At 44.3% G+C, this 19,471-nt stretch overlaps 1 protein-coding gene across 1 annotated transcript; it reads right to left on the reverse strand.

The window, feature by feature from the left end:
• Nucleotides 1–340: 340 nt before the first annotated feature.
• Nucleotides 341–1,306, reverse strand: LOC128848112 (olfactory receptor 14A16-like). The gene has a single exon (XM_054047894.1). It carries the CDS (start codon nucleotides 1,298–1,300, stop codon nucleotides 341–343), a length of 960 nt encoding a protein of 319 aa, XP_053903869.1. The 5' UTR covers nucleotides 1,301–1,306.
• Between the last annotated feature and the right edge of the window lie 18,165 nt (nucleotides 1,307–19,471).

Genomic DNA, 19,471 nt, shown 5'->3' on the forward strand with positions numbered 1-19,471 from the left:
AGAAATACAAAGAACAAATGCATGGATACTTCAATGAGAGATTATCCCCAGAAATAAGAAGAGCCAGAGTCCTCACTAGGGACTTTGCTATGGCAACTGAGTCTATGGGCAAGATGCTCAGAGAGTATGGTGATGGGTAGCAGTATATGATAGATAGATTCTGATCTTATTTACACTGGTGTAAACCTATAATAACTTCTTTTTTTTTTTCTTGAGTCATGTTTGTCTGGAGTTTTACTAGTATAAATACCCAATTCTGCATAAACAGATTGAACAGTATTTTCTCATGGAGGCAATAATGTCATCAGCTGATTATATAAAGAAACACAGAATTAAATTGTTACTGAAAGAGAAATATGGACATTTTATTCTTAGAGAATAACCTCCAACCTATCAGTTTACTCAGTGCACCTTTGAGCTCCTTGTTTCTCATGCTGTAGATGATCGGATTCATCATTGGTGGCAACACAGAATAGAGAACAGCCACCACTAGATCCAGACCTGAGGTTGACCTGGAGGTGGGTTTCAAGTAGGCAAAGGTCCCTGTGCAAATAAACAATGAGACCACAATGAGGTGAGGGAGGCAGGTGGAGAAGGCTTTATGCCGGCCCTGCTCAGAGGGGATTCTCACCACTGTGGTGAAGATCTGAACATATGACATAATTATGAAAACAAAGCAGATTGAGGTTAAGCACACACTAAATATGAGAAACCCGACTTCACTGAGGTCTGAGTCAGAGCAGGCGAGCTTGAGGAGATGAGGGATTTCACAGAAGAACTGATCCACCACGTTACTGCCACAGAAGGATATTGCAAATGTGTTTCCAGTGTGCACTGCAGAGTAGAGAAAAACACTGATCCAGGCACTGGCGGCCATTTGGAAACAAACTTTTCTGTTCATCACTGTCTCATAGTACAGTGGTTGGCAGATGGCGACATATCGGTCGTACGCCATGATGGTCAGTATGGCAAAATCTGTTGTAGCAAAGAAGAAGAAAAGAAAGACTTGGGCGAAACATCCAGAATAAGAAATAACCCTTGTGTTCATGAGGGAGTTGGCCATGGATTTGGGGATGGTGACAGAGATGGAGCCGAGGTCTAGGATGGACAAATTCATCAGGAAGAAGTACATGGGGGTGTGAAGGTGGTGGTCAAGGGCTATGGCTGTGATGATGAGAAGGTTCCCCAGCAGGGATGCCAGGTAAAGCACTAGAAACACTACAAAGTGTAAAATCTGCAGTTCTGGAACATCAGAGAATCCCAGGAGAAGGAATTCGGTCATGGTGGTTTGGTTGGACATTTTTTTCCTCAGTCTATTCTGTGATGGCTGTAGGGGGAATGAGAAAGACAATGGTCAGGATTAGAGCGACAGTGGTGTTGGCCCTGATTCCCTTTTCTCTAATATCTCATTATATAAAAGTCAAAGATGAACAGCACTCGTCACTTGTAATGACGAGGTTTTGTTAGTGCTCCTCACCTCTGACAATCAATCAGTCACATTATCACACTAATGTAAATTGGGTTGACTCATTTAAAGTCAATGGAGCTTCATTACTTTACCCCATCTGAGGATTTGGCCCAAGATGTGGCTTGTTAAAATGCAGTATGAAGGATGGAACAAACTACAATCCAAACTCAACAATTCTTCCAAAGGAAGTCCCTCTCTTGCGACTATCACGAAGCTCACAGCTTGTCCATGAAACGGATAGACTAAAATGCCAACACAGCCTGATTCCCATGTAGACTCACCCAGCATCGTAAGTAGCAGCTCATGTGTGATTTTTCTACCCCAAGCTCTGTGCCTAGATGGCCTGCCTCCTGCTTCCCAATTGATTTATGGCACCAACTCCCAACTGCACTTTGGCTTCCATTTAACAGTGGACTAGCAGCATCCCTCCGTCCCCGCTATGTTGTATCATTTACTCTGTGCTGTTGGTGCAGGGGTTGTCAGGACACTTAGGCTCTACTCTCGTCTCTGCCAGTGACCTGCTGTGTGACCTTAGGCCAGTCATTTCTGCCCCGTTTCCCCTCCCTCCCTTTCTCTGCCATGTCTACTAGGACTCTAAAGGCTTACGGAGCGGCGCTGTGGGGCAGATTTTTAAAGGTATTGATGCACCTAGTGGGATTCTCAAAAGCATCAGGGACCTCAACACCCCTTGAAATCAAGGAGTTATAAGCTCCTAGGTGCTTCTGAAAATCCTACTCGGCGCTGTAATACCTTTGGAAACATGACCCCATGTCTTGTTATGTGTAAGTTCTGCACATCCATTTACACCGTTTATAATCATCCAGCAGCAGTGTGGAGCTACTCACAGTTATCTCTTGTATGTCCTTGAATGGTGTCAGGGTAGACAGGGTTTGGCTGCTTGGTTCAACTCTAACCCAGGGTTTAAAGGGGCTAGTCTATATAAAACATAGTCTGTGTGCTGCCAACTTAACCTGTTATTCAGTTGTTACCTTCTTACAACTATCCTTTTGGAAGAGAAATCACACAGATGCAATAGAATAAATGGTTTGAAATTAAGGTCTTATCAGGCAATATTAATTTTCCCCAATTTATTTGAAGTTTAAGCTGGTTGAAAATTTTCAGCTGTTTTCTTTTTAATGGCGAGTGGGTTTTCAGCTAAACAACAACAAATTTCAGAATCTTTCTGCTTTTCTCCAAAAATTGTGCAATTGGTTTGTAAAGGAATTGAAAACTCAAAACCCAAACATTTTTGGTTTTGTGATTAAAAAAATCCATTTTTCAGCAAAAAGTTTTCATTTGCCAAAAACTGGAAAAAAAATGGATTTGGGGTTTTCATTGAAAAGTCAAAATTTTCCTGAAGGGTGGAATCAGCAGTAGATATCTGATTAAATTGAGAGTAAAAGTCTTAACAAGTTCATATTGTAATTCATATTTATCATCTTAATTTTTCCCTGTATGTTGATCCCCAAACATATTTAATGGAAATAGAAACTTACTGTACTGATCTTTGTGGATTTTTTCCCAACATATGATCCATTCAGTCATCCAGCACCAGGATTCTTTGGTCAATATCTATCTATGTACCAGAATCTAGAAGCTAAAGGCACAGGCATCTGACAATCCCCCTTCATTCTGACAGTGCAGTGCCAGAACTAGACTCAAACCTGTTGCTCTCTGCAGATGAGCTGTGTGTAGCTGGCGTTGAGTATCACTGGCACTAAAGGACTAATGCTGCGGGAAGGTGATTTATTCATGTCTATTTCCTCAGGGCTAGCGGGACTCACTCCCTGGAGCCCTGCACAGCTCAGCAGCACAGGCCCAGAGGCAAGTGCATAGATGCCTAGATGATAAAGCCAAAAGAGCCATTCTGTCCCTCAAGTCTGACTCTCACATAGCACGGGGCCTACAGTCTCCCCCAGCATTCCCTGATTGCAGACCAGCTTCTGTGTTATCTGTGGGCCAGGATCACAAAGATGGAGGCAGGCACCTACGGGGATTTATCAATGCTCCTAAATGAGCTAGGTGGCTAAGTCCCATGGTCATTCAGTGGGAGTGAGGAGCTTAACCTACTTAGATGCTATTGTAAATCGCAATAGGAAGCTGTCTCCTGCTTTAGGTACCTAAACCCCTTTGTAATCCTGGCCCTGTGTCTCTCGTTAACTTCCAAGGCCTGGGATTCTCCTGAATTTCAGAAAATGGTGCCTGGGATTTGCAAAAGTGCCTGTGGCAGTAAGGCATGTACATCCTTAGCTCCTAACTCCCTTAGATGCCCTTGAGAATCCCAGCCTGTAATGATAACTAGGACAGCCAGGCATCTAGAGAAAGAAAGTAGAGATGCTAAGAACTCCTGTAATCTAAGCCCAGCTATGCAGCTATGTTACCTCAACTATCTGTGCCTCTCTTTACCAAAGTCTGAGGGATAATAATTGAGACTGGATGAAAATTTTATAATGAAACATTTATTTAGAGATGATCCATGATTCACCTACTGAACCCATCTTATTCTAGACCCTGAGTGTTTCCCTCCCTCTCCCTCAATTAACCCAGACCCCCAAGCAAACACCCACAGACCTTAATCTTCTCCCATCCCTCTCACAATCCCCACCCCACAGACCCTCTAGAACCTGTTCTTTGAGAGTCCCCCTCCCATGGCCGAGAGTCAATTCCTCACCCAGAGTTCCTGACTCAGCTTCCTCAGAGATCCCTGCTTAACCCCTCTGCCCACCAGTCCCCTCTGCAGACCACCAGTCCTCTCCTCTGCTCAGCCCCACTCCTCTGACATGGTCCCAGCCTCAGGGAACAGCCACTGACCCCTGGCTCCAAAAACCTGCACGTTCTCTCCTCCTTGAACCCATTGGCAAGTCAGGGCCACCACTTCCTTCCTTTCCCACTCTCCTCCTTCCTCCTCCTGGTCAAGCCCCTTTTCTGAACAGTATTTCCAAGGTGGCCTCTGCCCAGTGCCAACCAGCACACAGCTAACCTGGGGAACTCACTTCCACAAGGTTTTGCTGAAACAAAATGGTCAGCGGGGTGAGACACTGTCATGGATGATGAGAGCCTTCATGTTTAGATTAGATCAGAGATTGAATTACACTTGCATGGTGCAGGTCTCCAGTGAGCCATTAATGCACAGAGAACCTCCCTGAAATGGAGGTCAGTGCAGAATTGTCCATTGGGGGGTGGTCCCTGTCCCTCTATCTTTAGCAGCTGGTGGTGGTCCCTCCAAGAGTCTGTTCTCAGGAGCCTGTGGAAAGAGGAACATTTAGTCCCATAAATCTCTGTTGACTCTCAGGGCTGGATTCAGAGACTCCAGTGCCATGCATGGAGTGGGGGGAGGGCTCCAAAGGTAGGCTGGGACAATGGCATGTGACCCCTGGTCTGTCCCAGATGAGGAGCAGGTGACTCTTGCCCAACCCCTTGGGAACAGGTAGGTGCCAACAGACAGGCAGAGAGCAGTCATGCTCCCCGCAGTCCTTACCTCCCCAGACAGGGTGTGTCTGCTTGGGTGAGGGGGTCGGGACTGCTGTGCTCTTCCCCTCCCCTGCACAGAGAGCCCCCTGCTGGGGTGGGATTGGTGGGGTGCTCCAGAGCAGTGGTGCTGGAAGTTCAAACTCTATGGAGATGCCTGGGGCACTTCCCTTCTCCCAGAGCCATTGTCTCAGGCCCTCTTCAGACTCAGGCAGACAATGCTGCACCTGTTGCAGTGGGGGCAGATCTCCCCATCCTACCCGTATTGTTCCATTGCTATGGGTAGTGCAGCATCTGTTGCTGGCCCCAGTCAGACCCAGGTGAGTGGACACCCCCACCCATAGTACCCCATCATGCCCCACTCCTGGTATCTAGTCATGCCATCCTTGATGTGGTACAGCAGGCACTCTTATATCAGGATGTTCTCATTGAGATTCATCAGGTGGGGGGTTTGCAGAGGGGGGCAGAGAGATTGAGAAAAGGGGTAGGAGATGCTATGGTCAGTGAGGGGTTGGGGAGCAGAGCACCCCATAGAGAAGGGCCTTGCTCCAGGGGATTCTGGGATTAAGGGTCCGAACACCTCATAGAGAAGGGCTGTGCCCTAGGGGATTTGGGATTGAAGAGCCCAGGACCACACACAGAAGGGCCACACCTCAGCACGGGCTGGAGTCAAAGGAACTGAATCTCCTCTTCCTTAGACCAGACATTCTCCATTGTAACACCATGAACTTACCCTGGGGTGAGTGAGGGGGAAATCAGCCCCATTGACTTAAAAGAAGTTACTCCTGATTTACACCAGGGTGAGTGAGATGGAATCAGCCCCATTGACGCCAAAGAAATTACTTCTAACTTTTCTTAACATTGGCGTATTTTGGTGCTGATTTATTGTGCACAGACAGAGATCAAACCAGGGCTCAGATCCTCACAGCATGGAGCGTTTCCAGTGCTCAAGGGCCACTCTCCGGCTCTTTGGAGGAAATAAAGTGACAGCGTTATTAGCCAAAGGGTCTAGCTCTCAGTTAGGCCCATCAGCCTACAAACTGCTTGGAGTGGCACCAAATGGATTACGCTGAGCACGTGCATGGAGAGAGGATGAGCTGGTTGAAAGCTACCTCTGGCTTAAGGCTGTGAGTCCGTGAAGGGGGAATATCCAGTAGTGGCTGACAAACCCACATGCCATCTGGGCACTTTGAGTTCAGATCTAACCCTGAGCAAAAATCTGAACCTAAGAATAACAAGGCACCTGGCTCTGTCTGAGTGTTTCCAACTATGGGGAAATGTCACCTGGGCACTGCAGGATATTTAGAAGGTGATGAAACAATTTTTGAAATACACTTACCCGCTGGGAGGGGAGGATGATGAGGGTGGAAGAGCTGGTGGGAATTGTGGGAGTGAGGTTTGGGGGGCAGCGAGGGGACAGGGGTTATTGGGAAGGGGATGAATAGGGTGGGTGTGTAGGAGATGAATTTGGGTCAGGAGATGAGAAGGGGTAGGACACTGGGAAGAGAGGACATGAGGGTGAGTGACACGGGGCTGGGAGAACAGAGGGGTATGATGTCCTGTCTCTTTCAATGTTCAGAGGGCTCTATGCTCTCTCCCCTACCAAGTTCGAACCCTCACATTCCTGTTAGTTTCTGTTTTGCAGCGGGAACAATAAAGCGAGCACAGCACCCAGTTGTATTTCCATCAGTGCTTTCTGTGTCTATCTCCTTCTCTGATGGTTCCAGAACTAGAACAAGGGGCAGGATGCCTGACAACCCCACATTCCCCTCTCTTGTGTGTGCCAATATCAGAGGGCTCTCGATGTATCTATGGGTGTCCGATACCCCTCCTTCTCCCCCTTTTGTGATCTGGGGGCTTTCTCCTTGGCTTTTGGTGGGAGTGGAGGTCTGAGCCTGTCTTCCTAATCACCTCTCCCGATGTGTGCCAAGGTCTGGGGAAGCGCCACCCCTCAGGTTGGGAAACTGAAAAGAGGAAAAGGGGGACATGATCCCACAACACAGAGAACAGCCTGCTGGCCCCTGGGTGACTGATATGAGTGGAGCAGTTCAAACCTCTCTGAGCGATTGTTTCAGGCTGATAGATAGATACATAGTTTCTTATCTGATTCACAGTAGAGTAACTCCCCTGACTTCAGTGAACTTATTATTCCTACTGTGAACACAACATTTTTGCATAAAGAGCCTGAATATCACATTCCCATGGAATCAATAATGTCATCAGTTGATTATATCTGTAAAGAAGCACAGAATGAAAACATGGTCATGGGAGAAATCTAGAAATTTTATTCTTTTTGAATAACTTCCCCTCAATCAGTTTCCTAGGGCACCTTTGATCTCCTTGTTCCTCATGCTGTAGATGGCTGGATTCATCACTGGAGGCACCATGGAATAAAGAACAGCCACCGCTAAATCAAGATCTGATGTTGAGCTGGAGGTGGGTTTCAGGTAGGCAAAGGTGGCAGTGCAAACTGTGACAAAGTTCTGTCCTTGACTCTGAGGGTCTAACGTTTCCTGATGGATTTTTGCTAGCCTCAGAGGCTCACTGTGACCCTCCACATAGCCCTTCTCTCTCTAGAGGCAAGGGTCACAGTCTATTGAGCCATTTTCATCATAAGCCAGCAAGGGAGGTGAGGAGAAACAACCCTCCCTCACAGAGTCTTTGTTGTCTCCCAGTATCAGTGATTAATCAGGGAGGGTAGGGAGGAGCCCGGGCCCATCCTCTACTCCAGGTTCCAGCCCAGGGAACCTAAACTTAGCAGCTATGAAAGCTGACTTTTTGGAAATAGGGCATGTACAATTCCCTGGGCTACTTCCCCACAGCAGCCCCCACTCAATATCTTCTTCACAATTACCTCAGGGCCTCCTTCCTTGCACCTGATATGGATTCATACTACTTCTTTCCGCCAACAGCACAGCTCCCTCCTATACCTCCTGAGACCCATACCACACTGACTAACTGGGAGGCTTTTAACTAGTTTCAGCCAGTCCTTGATTGGCTTCAGGTGTCCCAAACAATCTAGCTGTCTCTCCTGCCTTCTAGAAGGATCTTAATTGGCCCCAGGTGTCTTGATTAGTATGGAGTAACTGCCATTTGGTTACCATGGTACCAGGAATTTGTTTAGCCTGGGGCTAACATACCTGTTCCTCACTATTTTACAGTAGCCATCTGGCCTTGCCCCATCACAAAACTAACAAGGAGACCACAGTGAGGTGAGGGAGACAGGTGGCGAAGGCTTTATACCGGCCCTGCTCAGAGGGGATTCTCAGCACTGCTTTGAAGATCTGAACACAACACAATTATAAAAGCAAAGCAGCTTAAGCCTAAGAAGAAGAAAAAACAAAATAATAACATCTTCACTGAGGTATGAGTCATTGCAGGTGATCTTGAGCAGCTGGGGGATTTCACAGAAGAACTGATCCACCTTGTTACCACCACAAAAAGGTAATGGAAATATATTCCCGGTCTGCATAGTAGAAACCAGAATTCCACTGATCCAGGCACTGGCTGCCATTTGGACACAAGCTCCCCTGTTCATTATAGTCTCATAGTGCAGTGGTTGGCAAATGTCGATGTATCGGTCGTACGCCATGATGGTGAGAAAAGCAAAGTCAACCGTACTGAAGAAAATGAAAAGAAAGACTTGGGCAACGCACCCAGAATAAGAAATCGACCTGGTGTTCAATAGGGAGTTGGCCATGGACTTGGGGACAGTGACAGAGATGGAGCCGAGCTCTAATATGGACAAATTCATCAGGAAGAAGTACATGGGGGTGTGAAGGTGGTGGTTAACCACTAAAAGGATGATAACAAGGTTATTTCCCACCAGGGCTGCCAGGTAAATCCCTAGAAAAACCTAGAAACTGTTAAATTTGCAGTTCCCGAACCTCAGAGAATCCCAGGAGAAGGAAATCGGTCACAGTGGTACAGTGGGACATTTTCTTTCTCAATACATCATGGACTGTCTGTGGAAGGAAGGGCAAGGGCAGTGGTCAGGTTAGAGTCCTTCCATCTCCTCACCTCTGACAAGCACAGCACTAGTGAGGAGCATTGTCACACCACTGTAAATTGCCACAGTTCCCTTACAGTTAATGGATGGCCTCTGTTTCCTCAATCTGAGGATCTGGTCCAAGATGAGGCTTGATAAAATGCAGTGTAAATATGAAACAAGTTACAACCCAAACCCAACAATCTTAGGAATAATGGTCATCCTATTGCAACAATGGAGAGCTAGTTTAGGAAAGAAGAGGAAGGCTACATCTACACCACGAGCCAGGGGAGTGATTCCCAGATCACATGCACTACTTGCAATAGCTCAAGGATGGCTAGCACAAGTCTAAAAAGTAGTATAGCCATAGCAGAAGGGGAAACTGTGCTGAATACATAGCCCCAGGGTTCAGGTGGGTTTGAATTCAGCATGGCTAGTGCAGGTACACTGCTATTTATGCTCATGAAGCTAGCACATGAGTACATGTATGCAAGCTGGTGAATCATAGAACTAGCTTGCTGAGTGGATGTAGCCTAAAAGCGTTTGGCTAATTAACTTTGCAAAATGTCAGCTGAGAGGGGATATGATCACTCTATAAATACATCGTTGGAGTAAACACCAGAGAGGAAGAAGAGCTATTGATGCGAAAGGACAATGTCGGCACAAGAAGGAATGGGGATAAATTATCCAGGTGTAAATTTAGCTTGGAAATGAGAAGAAAGTTTGTCCCCATCAGAGGAGGGACGCTATAGAGCAGCCTCCCAATAGGAGCCATTGACAAACAACCTAACTGGTGTTAACATGGAGCTGTGTCAGTTCAGGGTAGGGATTATATGATTGGGTTGCCAGAGAGAGCAGGGGATTGGACTCGGTGACCCAGGTCCCTTCCACTCATTTCTTCTTAGGACAAACAGCAGGCTAACAACTTGGACAGGTAACTAAACTTCTAAACCAGCGGCACAGCCTGATCCCCTCTTTCCAGGGAAACACAACAAGGACATACCCAGTGCCCCGAGCGCCAGCTCGTCTGTGATGATTCCACACTGAGTTCTGTGCAGAAACGGCCTGCTACCTGATTGCAGATTGATTCATGGCCCCTGATACCTGCTGTACATGCGTCTCTGTGTAATGATGGGCTAGGAGCATCCCTCTGTTACTGCTATTGTTTATCGTTTCCTTCTCTACCTTCATGTCTGCACTGTACAGGTCAGTGGCAATGAGGAGAGCTGGGTTATGTTCTTGTCTCTGCCACTGCCCTTCTGGGTGACCTTGGGCAAGTCGCTTCCCCTTTCTGTGCCTCTGTTTCTTGTCCCCCACTTTCTCTGCCTTGTCTACTAGGACTATGATCTTGGTTAGGGAGCGGCTGTGTTTTACTATCTGTATGTTCTGTGCACCTGTTTACAGCATTGGTGTTCTGCTGGCAGCAGTGTGGGACAGAGGATATGGGGCTAGAGCAGGAGATTTTGATTCTGTTTGGGCAGGATTGAAATAGACCGGTTTCAGGTGGCTGGTGCAACACTGACTCTGTGTTTACAGGTGTTAGTGTGTACAAAACACAATCTGCAGGCTTTGCTGCTATATTGTTTTTTTACCTTTCCATCAGTATTCCTTTGAAACAAAAATAAACACGGTTGCAATAGAACAAACAGGTTTGGAATAGCTGTATTATTAAATATAAAAATAATGTTTCCCAACTTTGTTTAAAGCTCAATTTCCAGTTAGGGGCGGTCGGATATTTTCTGCCCATTTTTGTTTTTAAAAAGGGATTTAAAACTAAAAAAAATGTCCAGGTAAAATTTCTGCTATACTTGAAATGTTTTTTTTTTTAACTGAAAACCTCAATTTTCTTTTGTTGGCAACATAATATTTTCACTTAACACTGGTATTTTGCTAAAAACAAATACATGTTTGGTTGCCAAATCCTGATTTTTTTCTGATTTTGGGTATCTGATGCAAAGTCAAAGTTTTGCACTGATTTTTTCTCTGACTGGCTCTAGCTCTCTGACTTAACTGACAGCAAAAGCCTTAAAGGGTCCAAATGATCATTTATGTTTAGGGTCTTACATTTGTTCTGTATATTAATCCCCTGCTATATTTAATTGAAATAGTGAATTTACTGTGCTGGACACTGTGGATTTTTCCCCAACTTGTGATATATTCGATCTTCCAGCACCAAGATTCTTTGGTCATTATTTCTCTATCTCCATTTCCCTACCGCTGTAGTATCTAGAAGCCAAAGACACAGCTATGTAAGAGCCCTTTCACCCCTCACTCTGAGAATGAACTGATAGAACTAGACGGAAACCTGTTGCTGTTTGTAGATAAGCTGACTTTGAGCTTCCCTGGTACTAAAGGGCTGATGCTGTAGAAGGCTGTCTATCCATGTCTATTTTCTAAGGGCTTGCAGGGTCTCACTCCCTGGGGCCTCAACAGCTCAGAAGCAGAGGCCCAGAGGCAAAAAGTCATGAAGTCATGGATTTTCAAGCCAAAATATATCTATAATCCTCTAGTCTGATATCTGCATGGCACAGGCCCCAGGATCTCCTGCTGGTTACCTTGACTCCAGCCCAGCTTCTGTAATTTCTGTGGACCAGGATTACAAAAGGATTTAGGCACCTAAAGATGGACACAGGCACCCGGTAGGATTAATCGGAGTTCTTAAGTGATGCAGTAGCATTGATTTACCGGGTCTGGTTAAGACACACTACATCCATGGGAGAGCGCTTTCCCGTCGATGTCGTTAATCCATCTCAACGAGAGGTGGAAGATATGTCGAGGGGAGAGCGCCTCCCTTCGACATAGCATAGTGTGGACACCGTGCTAAGTGGATCTAAGCTATGTCGACGTCAGTTACGTTGTTTACGTAACATAAGTAGTGTATCTCGGATCAATTTAGCATGGTAGACCAGCCCAAAAACAGTTCAGAATGTAATTTCACATTTATGTTCTTAAATATTAATAGCCCAAAATATATAATTGAAATACCAAACTTACTGTGCTGGTCTTTGTGGAATTTGTCTCAGCTTGTGATGCAGTCGATTCTCAGGCATCAGAATTGTTTGGACATTATCTATCTATCTATCTATCTATCTATCTATCTATCTATCTATCACCGTCACTGTGTTATCCAGTTATTTGCTGTCCCCTTGCTGTATGTCCTGAACTGCTGTCTCCCTCTGCAGTTCCTAGCAGACCGGGATCTACTCCACAGGTGGGATCTCCCTGCTCCCCTCCTAGGGCAGGCTTGGCTCAGAGGCAATGGACTAAATGGGATCAGGGACTGAAAGACCCTCCCAGCTCTAGAGCTGATCCCAGCTTGTGCAGGCTTCAGACATGGTCAGAGCCCAGGATATCCCTGCTCAGGGGTTAAAGAACTGAATCCGGTCTCCAGGGCTGTGAGCCCAGCTGTGATCTCACCACAGGAATAAACCAACCTGACAACCTTCCCTACCTGATCCTAACACCACAGAGGTGAAACAGCATCCGTCCTGGATCCCTCATGATGACAGCATCCCTGGAAGAACCCTTGGCTAAAAAGAAGGCAGGGCAGAGTCTGAAAGGGTACCCCAAGGTGTTTGCAGAAATAAAGTATATAGCACAGACATGTAACTTGCAATAGCTAAGAGCCCAGTGGCACCAGAGCCTCAGTTGGCCTAGAATAGCCTGTTCCCTCATTAACCCCACATAATTACCTCTGGGAGAACAGAGACATTTTTTCTCTTGCATTGCACCAGCATCTCCTGGGATGCAGCCATCAGAGGTACCTCCTGCTCAGGCTGACCCAGTTGCTTGAAGCAGGTCACTAGGAGGTACCCTGAGGCAAAGACTAACAACTAAGGACCAGGTACAAAGCCAATGGAAATTGATACAGTTCCATTGACTTCACAGTAGTTAGGATGATTTACTCCAACTGGGAATTTGGTCCTATGATTTGAATGGAGATATGCTGGTTTACATAGGCTGGGGATCTGGCCCACCACAGAGTATCAAATCTATATTCTTTGCATGTGAAAGTGATCTGAATGGCTAGGCAGCAATTCTGCAGAAAAGGACGAAAGGGTTACAGTGGATGAGAAGCTGGATGTGAATCGACAGTGTGCCCTTGTTGCCAAGAAGGCTAATGGCATTTTGGGCTGTATAAGTAGGGGCATTGCCAGCAGATCAAGGGACGTGATCATTCCCCTCTATTCAACATTGGTGAGACCTCATATGTACAGTTTTGGCCTCCACACTACAAGAAGGATGTGGAAAAATTGGAAAGAGTCCAGGAGAGGGCAACAAAAATAATTAGGGGGCTGGAGCACATGACTTATGAGGAGAGGCTGAGGGAACTGGGATTGTTTAGTCTGCCAAAGAGAAGAATGGTGGGGGGGGGATTTGATAGCTGCCTTCAACTACTTGAAAGAGGGTTCCAAAGAGGATGGATCTAGATGGTTCTCAATGGTAGCAGATGACAACACAAGGAGTAATGGTCTCAAGTTGCAGTGGGGGAGGTTTAGATTGGATACTAGGAAAAACTTTTTCACTATGAGGGTGGTGAAGCACTGGAATGGGTTACCTAAGGAGGTGGTGGAAGCTCCTTCCTTAGAAGTTTTTAAGGTCAGGCTTGACAAAGCTCGGGCTGGGATGATTTAGTTGTGGAGTGGTCCTGCTTTGAGCAGGGGGTTGGATTAGATGACCTCCTGAGGTCCCTTCCAACCATGATATTCTATGATACTAACCTAGAAGACCCAGCTCAGATTCCTGCTTTGCCACTGTCAAGGCTGTATCCCCACTTTGAACTTTAGGGTACAAATGTAGGGGCCTGCATGAAAACTTCTAAGCTTAACTACCAGCTTAGCTCTGGTCCGCTGCCACCGTCCCAATGGATTCCCTCCCTGGGAAGCCTTGAGAAACCTTTCACCAATTCCCTGGTGAATACAGATCCAAACCCCTTGGATCTTAAAACAAGGAGAAATTAACCATTCCCCTCCTTCCTCCCACCAACTCTTGGTGAATACAGATCCAACCCCCTTGGATCTAAAACAAGGAAAAAATCAATCAGGTTCTTAAAAAGAAGGTTTTTAATTAAAGAAAAAGGTAAAAATCATCTCTGTAAAATCAGTATGGAAAATAACTTTACAGGGTAATCAAACTTAAAGAGCTCAGAGGACTCCCCTCTAGTCTTAGGTTCAAAGTACAGCAAACAAAGATAAACATTCTAGTAAAAGGTACATTTACAAAGTTGAGATAACAAAGGAAAACTAACACCCCTTGCCTGGCTATTTACTTACAAGTTTGAAATAGGAGAGACTTGTTTAGAAAGATGGGCAGAACCTGGATTGATGTCTGGTCCCTCTCAGTCCCAAGAGCGAACCAACTCCCCCAAAAAAGAGCACAAACAAAAGCCTTTCCCCCCCCTCAAGATTTGAAAGTATCTTGTCCCCTTATTGGTCCTTTGGGTCAGATGCCAGCCAGGTTAAGCTTCTTAACCCTTTACAGGTAAAAGGATTTTGGAGTCTCTGGCCAGGAGGGATTTTATAGTATTGTACACAGGAGGGCTGTTACCCTTCCCTTTATAGTTATGACAGCAACAGATTTCCTGTATGATCTTTGGGACATTGCTCTCTCTCTGGGCCTCAGTTCCCCTCTGTAACATAGGTATAATAACACGGCCCTGCCTTATAGGGATGGGGTGAGGATAAATACAGTAAAGAGGTAGGGGTTAAAACAGAGGTGGTTGGAAATATTTGTACTTTATGGTAATTTTGACTTTTTCTCAAAATAATTCTAAAACTGAACATTTTTTTCTGAAAATTGCTAGAAACTATTAAATTAAACTTAAAAAATTCAATTTTCAGCCAAAATGTTTCTTTTTCCAGATTTCTTTTTTTTTTTTTTGAAGAAAAACTGAAAAATTGCAAGTACAGTAGAGACTTTGTGTGATTTTTTTTTCAGTGAACCCTGCAATTTTCTATTGGAAAAGGTTTTGATGGAACATTTTTGAGCACTCCTGGCGCAGATACTGCTGTCATGGCAGGCAGGTAGACATACTCTAGATAGATGGAATGGTGAATAATGGGACTTTTTTTCCTGGTCAGCTTTAGCATTGAGTTATGATGGTTCCCTCAGTTAGAAATTCATTCCTGGGCACCAGTTAATTTGGTGCCTGAATGGGAACTGAGTTATTCTGAAAATTCTGGCCTAAGGGGTAAGTGTGACAGAATACACTGTAGCCGTTAATTTCAGAAAGGGGAACTACACAAAAATGAGGAGGTTAGTGAAACAGAAATTAAAAGATACAGTACCAAACATAAAATCTCTGCAAACTGTGTGGAAACTTTTTAAAGACACCATAATACAGGCTCAACTTAAATGTATACCCCAATTTAAAAAACATAGTAAGAGAACCGAAAAAGATCCACCGAAATTAAACAACAAAGTAAAAGAAGCAGTGAGAGGCAAAAATAAATCCTTTAAAAAGTGGAAGATAAATCCTAATGAGGAAAATAGAAAAGAGAATAAACTCTGGCAAATTAAGTTTACAAATATAATTAAAAAGACCAAAAAAGAATTTCAAGAACAGCTAGCCAAAGGCTCCAAAAGCAATAGCAAAAAAAAATTTCAAATATATCAGAAGCAGAAAGCCTGCTAAACAAACATGGGGGCCACTGACCGATCGAGAAGCTAAAAGAGCACTCAAAGACGATATGGCTATTGCAGAGAAACTAAATGAATTCTTTGCATCGGTCTTCACTGTTGAGGATGTGAGGGAGATTCCCAGACCTGAGCCATTCTTTCTGGGTGACAGATCTGAGGAACTGTCCCAAACTGAGGTGTCATTAGAGGAGGTTTTGGAACAAATTGATAAACTAAACAGTAATAAATCTCCAGGACCTGATGGTATTCACCCAAGAGTTCTGAAGGAACTCAACTGTGAAATTGCCAGACTACTAACTGTCATCTGTAACCTATCATTTAAATCAGGTTCTGTACCAAATTACTGAAGGATGGCTACTATGCCGCCAATTTTTAAAAAGGGCTCCAGTGGTGACCCTGGCAATTACAGGCCGGTAAGCCTCACTTCAGTACCGGGCAAATTGGGTGAAAGTATCGTAAAGAACAAAATTGTCAAACACATAGATGAACATAATTTGTTTGGAAATAGTCATCATGGTTTTTGTAAAGGGAAATCATGCCTCACCAATCTACTAGAATTCTTTGAGGGGGGTCAACAAGCATGCAAACAAAGGAGATCCAGTAGATGTAGTGTCAAGTATCAGGGGGAAGCCGTGTTAGTCTGCATCCACAAAAACAACAAGGAGTCTGGTGGCAACTTAAAGACTAACAGATTTAATTGGGCATAAGCTTTTATGCGTAAAAAACCCACTTCTTCAGATGCATGGAGAGAAAGTTACAGATGCAGGCATTATTATACTGTCACATGAAGAGAAGGGAGTTACCTCACAAGTGGAGAACCAGTGTTGATAGGGCTAATTCGATCAGGGTTGATGTAGTCCATTCCCAATAATTGATGAGGAGGTGTCCATTCCAGGAGAGGCAAAGCTGCTTTTGTAGTGAGCCAGCCACTCCCAGTCCCTATTCAAGCCCAAATTAATGGTGTTAAATTTGCAAATGAATTTTAGTTCTGCAGTTTCTCTTTGAAGTCTGTTTCTGAAGTTCTTTTGTTCAACTATGCCTACTTCTAAATCTGTTATAGAATATTCAGGAAGATTGAAGTGTTCCCCTACTGGCTTTTGTATGTTACCATTGCTGATGTCCAGTTTGTATCCATTTATTCTTTTAAGTAGAAGAATAAATCATCCCAACCAAGGCTTTGTCCACCTCCCTAGGTAACCCATTCCAATGCTTCACCACCCTCCTAGTGAAATACACCAAGGTTAGAACAAAAGGACCCCAGACAAGTAACTTACATCAGTGTTTATTACTACTGAGTGTAACCCAGAGACTTTGGGCTAGAACAACATCAGTATTATACTGGTGATGTCAGTGGATCTACTCTGCATTGGTGTTGGTTTAGCGGAGTTGGAAAATGTGACCCTTACATCTCCGTCACCCTCACTTTTTCCAGGGTGCTGTCAGACAAATCTGGATCCTTGTGTGCACTGGCCATAGGCCAAATCCTGATCTCTTAGAAGTGAGGGGCTAGACCCAGTGACTTCAATGGGATCCAGTTTTGGCCTGATTATCCATTAATCACTTGATCACTATCTGTTAGCTTCATGCCCTCTGGGGCACCTGGCATGGGCCACTGCCAATAGACAGGATACTGGGCTGGATGGACCTTTGGTCTGACCCAGTATGGCCATTCTTATAAGAACATAAGAATGGCCATATTCTTATGTTCTTATATTCTTATAATAACTCTTTTTTTTCCTTCAGTCAAGTTTATCTGGATTATTACTAGTGTAAATACCCAATTCTGCATAAACAGATATCACGGAATATTCTCATGGAGACAATAATATGATAAATTAATTATATTTCTAAAGAAACACAGAATGAAATCATGCTCAAGAATAAATATGGACTTCTCATTCTTCATGAATAACCTCCAACCTATCAGTTTCCTCAGTGCACATTTGAGCTCCTTGTTCCTCATGCTGTAGATGATTGGATTCATCATTGGTGGCAACACAGAATAGAGAATGGCCACCAAGAGATTCAGAACCGATGGAGGGCTGGAGATGGGTTTCAGATATGCAAAAGTGGTAGTGAAAAGTAACAAGGAGACCAAAATGAGGTGAGGAAGGCACGTGGAGAAGGCTTTATGCCAGCCCTGCTCAGAGGGGATTCTCACCACTTTGGTGAAGATCTGAACATATGACACAGTTATGAAAACAAAGCAGCTTAAGCATAAGAATAAACTAAAGATGAGAAACCCAACTTCACTGAGGTCTGAGTCAGAGCAGGTGATTTTGAGGAGCTGGGGAATTTCACAGAAAAACTGATCCACCATGTTAACTCCACAGAAAGGTATTGCAAACGTGTTTCCAGCGGTTTGGTTGGACATTTTCTTCCTCAGTACGCTGTGTGATAGCTGTGGAAGGAGTGAGAAGGACAATGGTCAGGATTACAGTGATACAGGGAATAGCCCTGATTCCCCTTTCTCTATTATCTCATTATATGAATGTCAAAGATGCACAGCACTCGTCACATACAATGTTTAGGTGTTGTTAGTGCTCTCGCATCTGACAAGCAATCAGTCCTGTTATCAAACTAGTGTAATTGGGTCAGCTCCTTTAAAGTCAATGGAGCTTCATTACTTTACCCCATCTGAGGATTTGGCCCAAGATGTGGCTTGTTAAAATGCAGTATGAAGAATGGAACAGAGTACAGTCCAAACCCAAAAAATCATCCAAAGGAGGTCCCTCTGTTGCGACCATCACCAAGCTCACAGCTTGGCTATGAAACAGATAGACTAAAATGCCAACACATTTTAAATGCGTGTAACAATGGACTAGCAGCATCCCTCCATCATCTCTATTTTGTATCATTTATTCTGTGCTGTGCAGTGCAGGGGTTGTCAGGACACTTGGGCTATACTTTGGTCACTGCCAGTGACCTTTGGCCAGTCATTTCCCATCTTTCTGCCTCTGTTTCCCCTCTCTGTCTTTCTCTGCAGTGTCAACTAGAACTGTAAGGGCTTTTGGAGAGAGGCTGTGGGGCAGATTTTTAAAGGCATTGAGGCACCTAGTGAGGTTCTCAAAACATATAGGCCCCCAACACCCCTTGAAATTAACAAGTTATAAGCTCCTAGGTGCTTGTGAAAATCCCACTAGGTGCCAGAAGACCTCTGGAAACATGGCCCCATGTGTTGTTATGTGTACGTTCTGCAAACCCATTTACACCATTTATACTTAGCCAGCAGCAGTGTGGAGCTAGGTCAGGAGCTCTGAGTTCTACTCCCAGTCATTTCCCGTATGTTCTTGAACGGTGTCAGGATACACAGGGTTTGGCTGCTTGGTTCAACTCTAACCCAGGGTTAAAAGGGGCTAGTCTGTATAAAACACAGTTATTCAATTGTTACCTTCTTACAACTATCACTTTGAAAGAGATATCACACAGATGTAACAGAATAAATGGACTTGAAATTAATGCTTTATCAGAGAATATTAATGTTCCCCAACTTATGTAAAGTTTAAGGCAGGTTGGAAATTTTTAGCTGTATCTTTTATAATGGATGTTGGTTTTTTAGCTAAACAACAACAAATTTCAGAATCTGTCTGCTTTTCTCGAACATTTGGGGATTATTGTGTAAAGAATATGAAAACTCAAAAAGAAACATTTTTTGGTTTTGTGATAAAATCAAGTTTTCAGTAGAAAGTTTTCATTTGCCAAAAATTAAAAAATAAATAAATTGATTTTGCATTTTCAGTGAAAAGTCAACCTTTTCCTGAGAGGCGGAAAATTCCTATCAGCAGTAGATAATTGATTAAACTGAGAGCAAAGTCTTAACGAGTTCATATTGTAATTCATATTTATCATCTGAATTTCCCCCTGTATGATTTCCCCTGTATATTGTTAATTAAAATAACAAACTTACT

The sequence above is a fragment of the Malaclemys terrapin genome, chromosome 13 (genome assembly GCF_027887155.1).
Source record: "Malaclemys terrapin pileata isolate rMalTer1 chromosome 13, rMalTer1.hap1, whole genome shotgun sequence".
Taxonomy (NCBI): Eukaryota; Metazoa; Chordata; order Testudines; family Emydidae; genus Malaclemys; species Malaclemys terrapin.

Coding starts and splice junctions, on each gene's coding strand:
- LOC128848112 (XM_054047894.1), bottom strand. CDS start 1,300: ATGTCCAACCAAACCACCATGACCGAATTCCTTCTCCTGGGATTCTCT.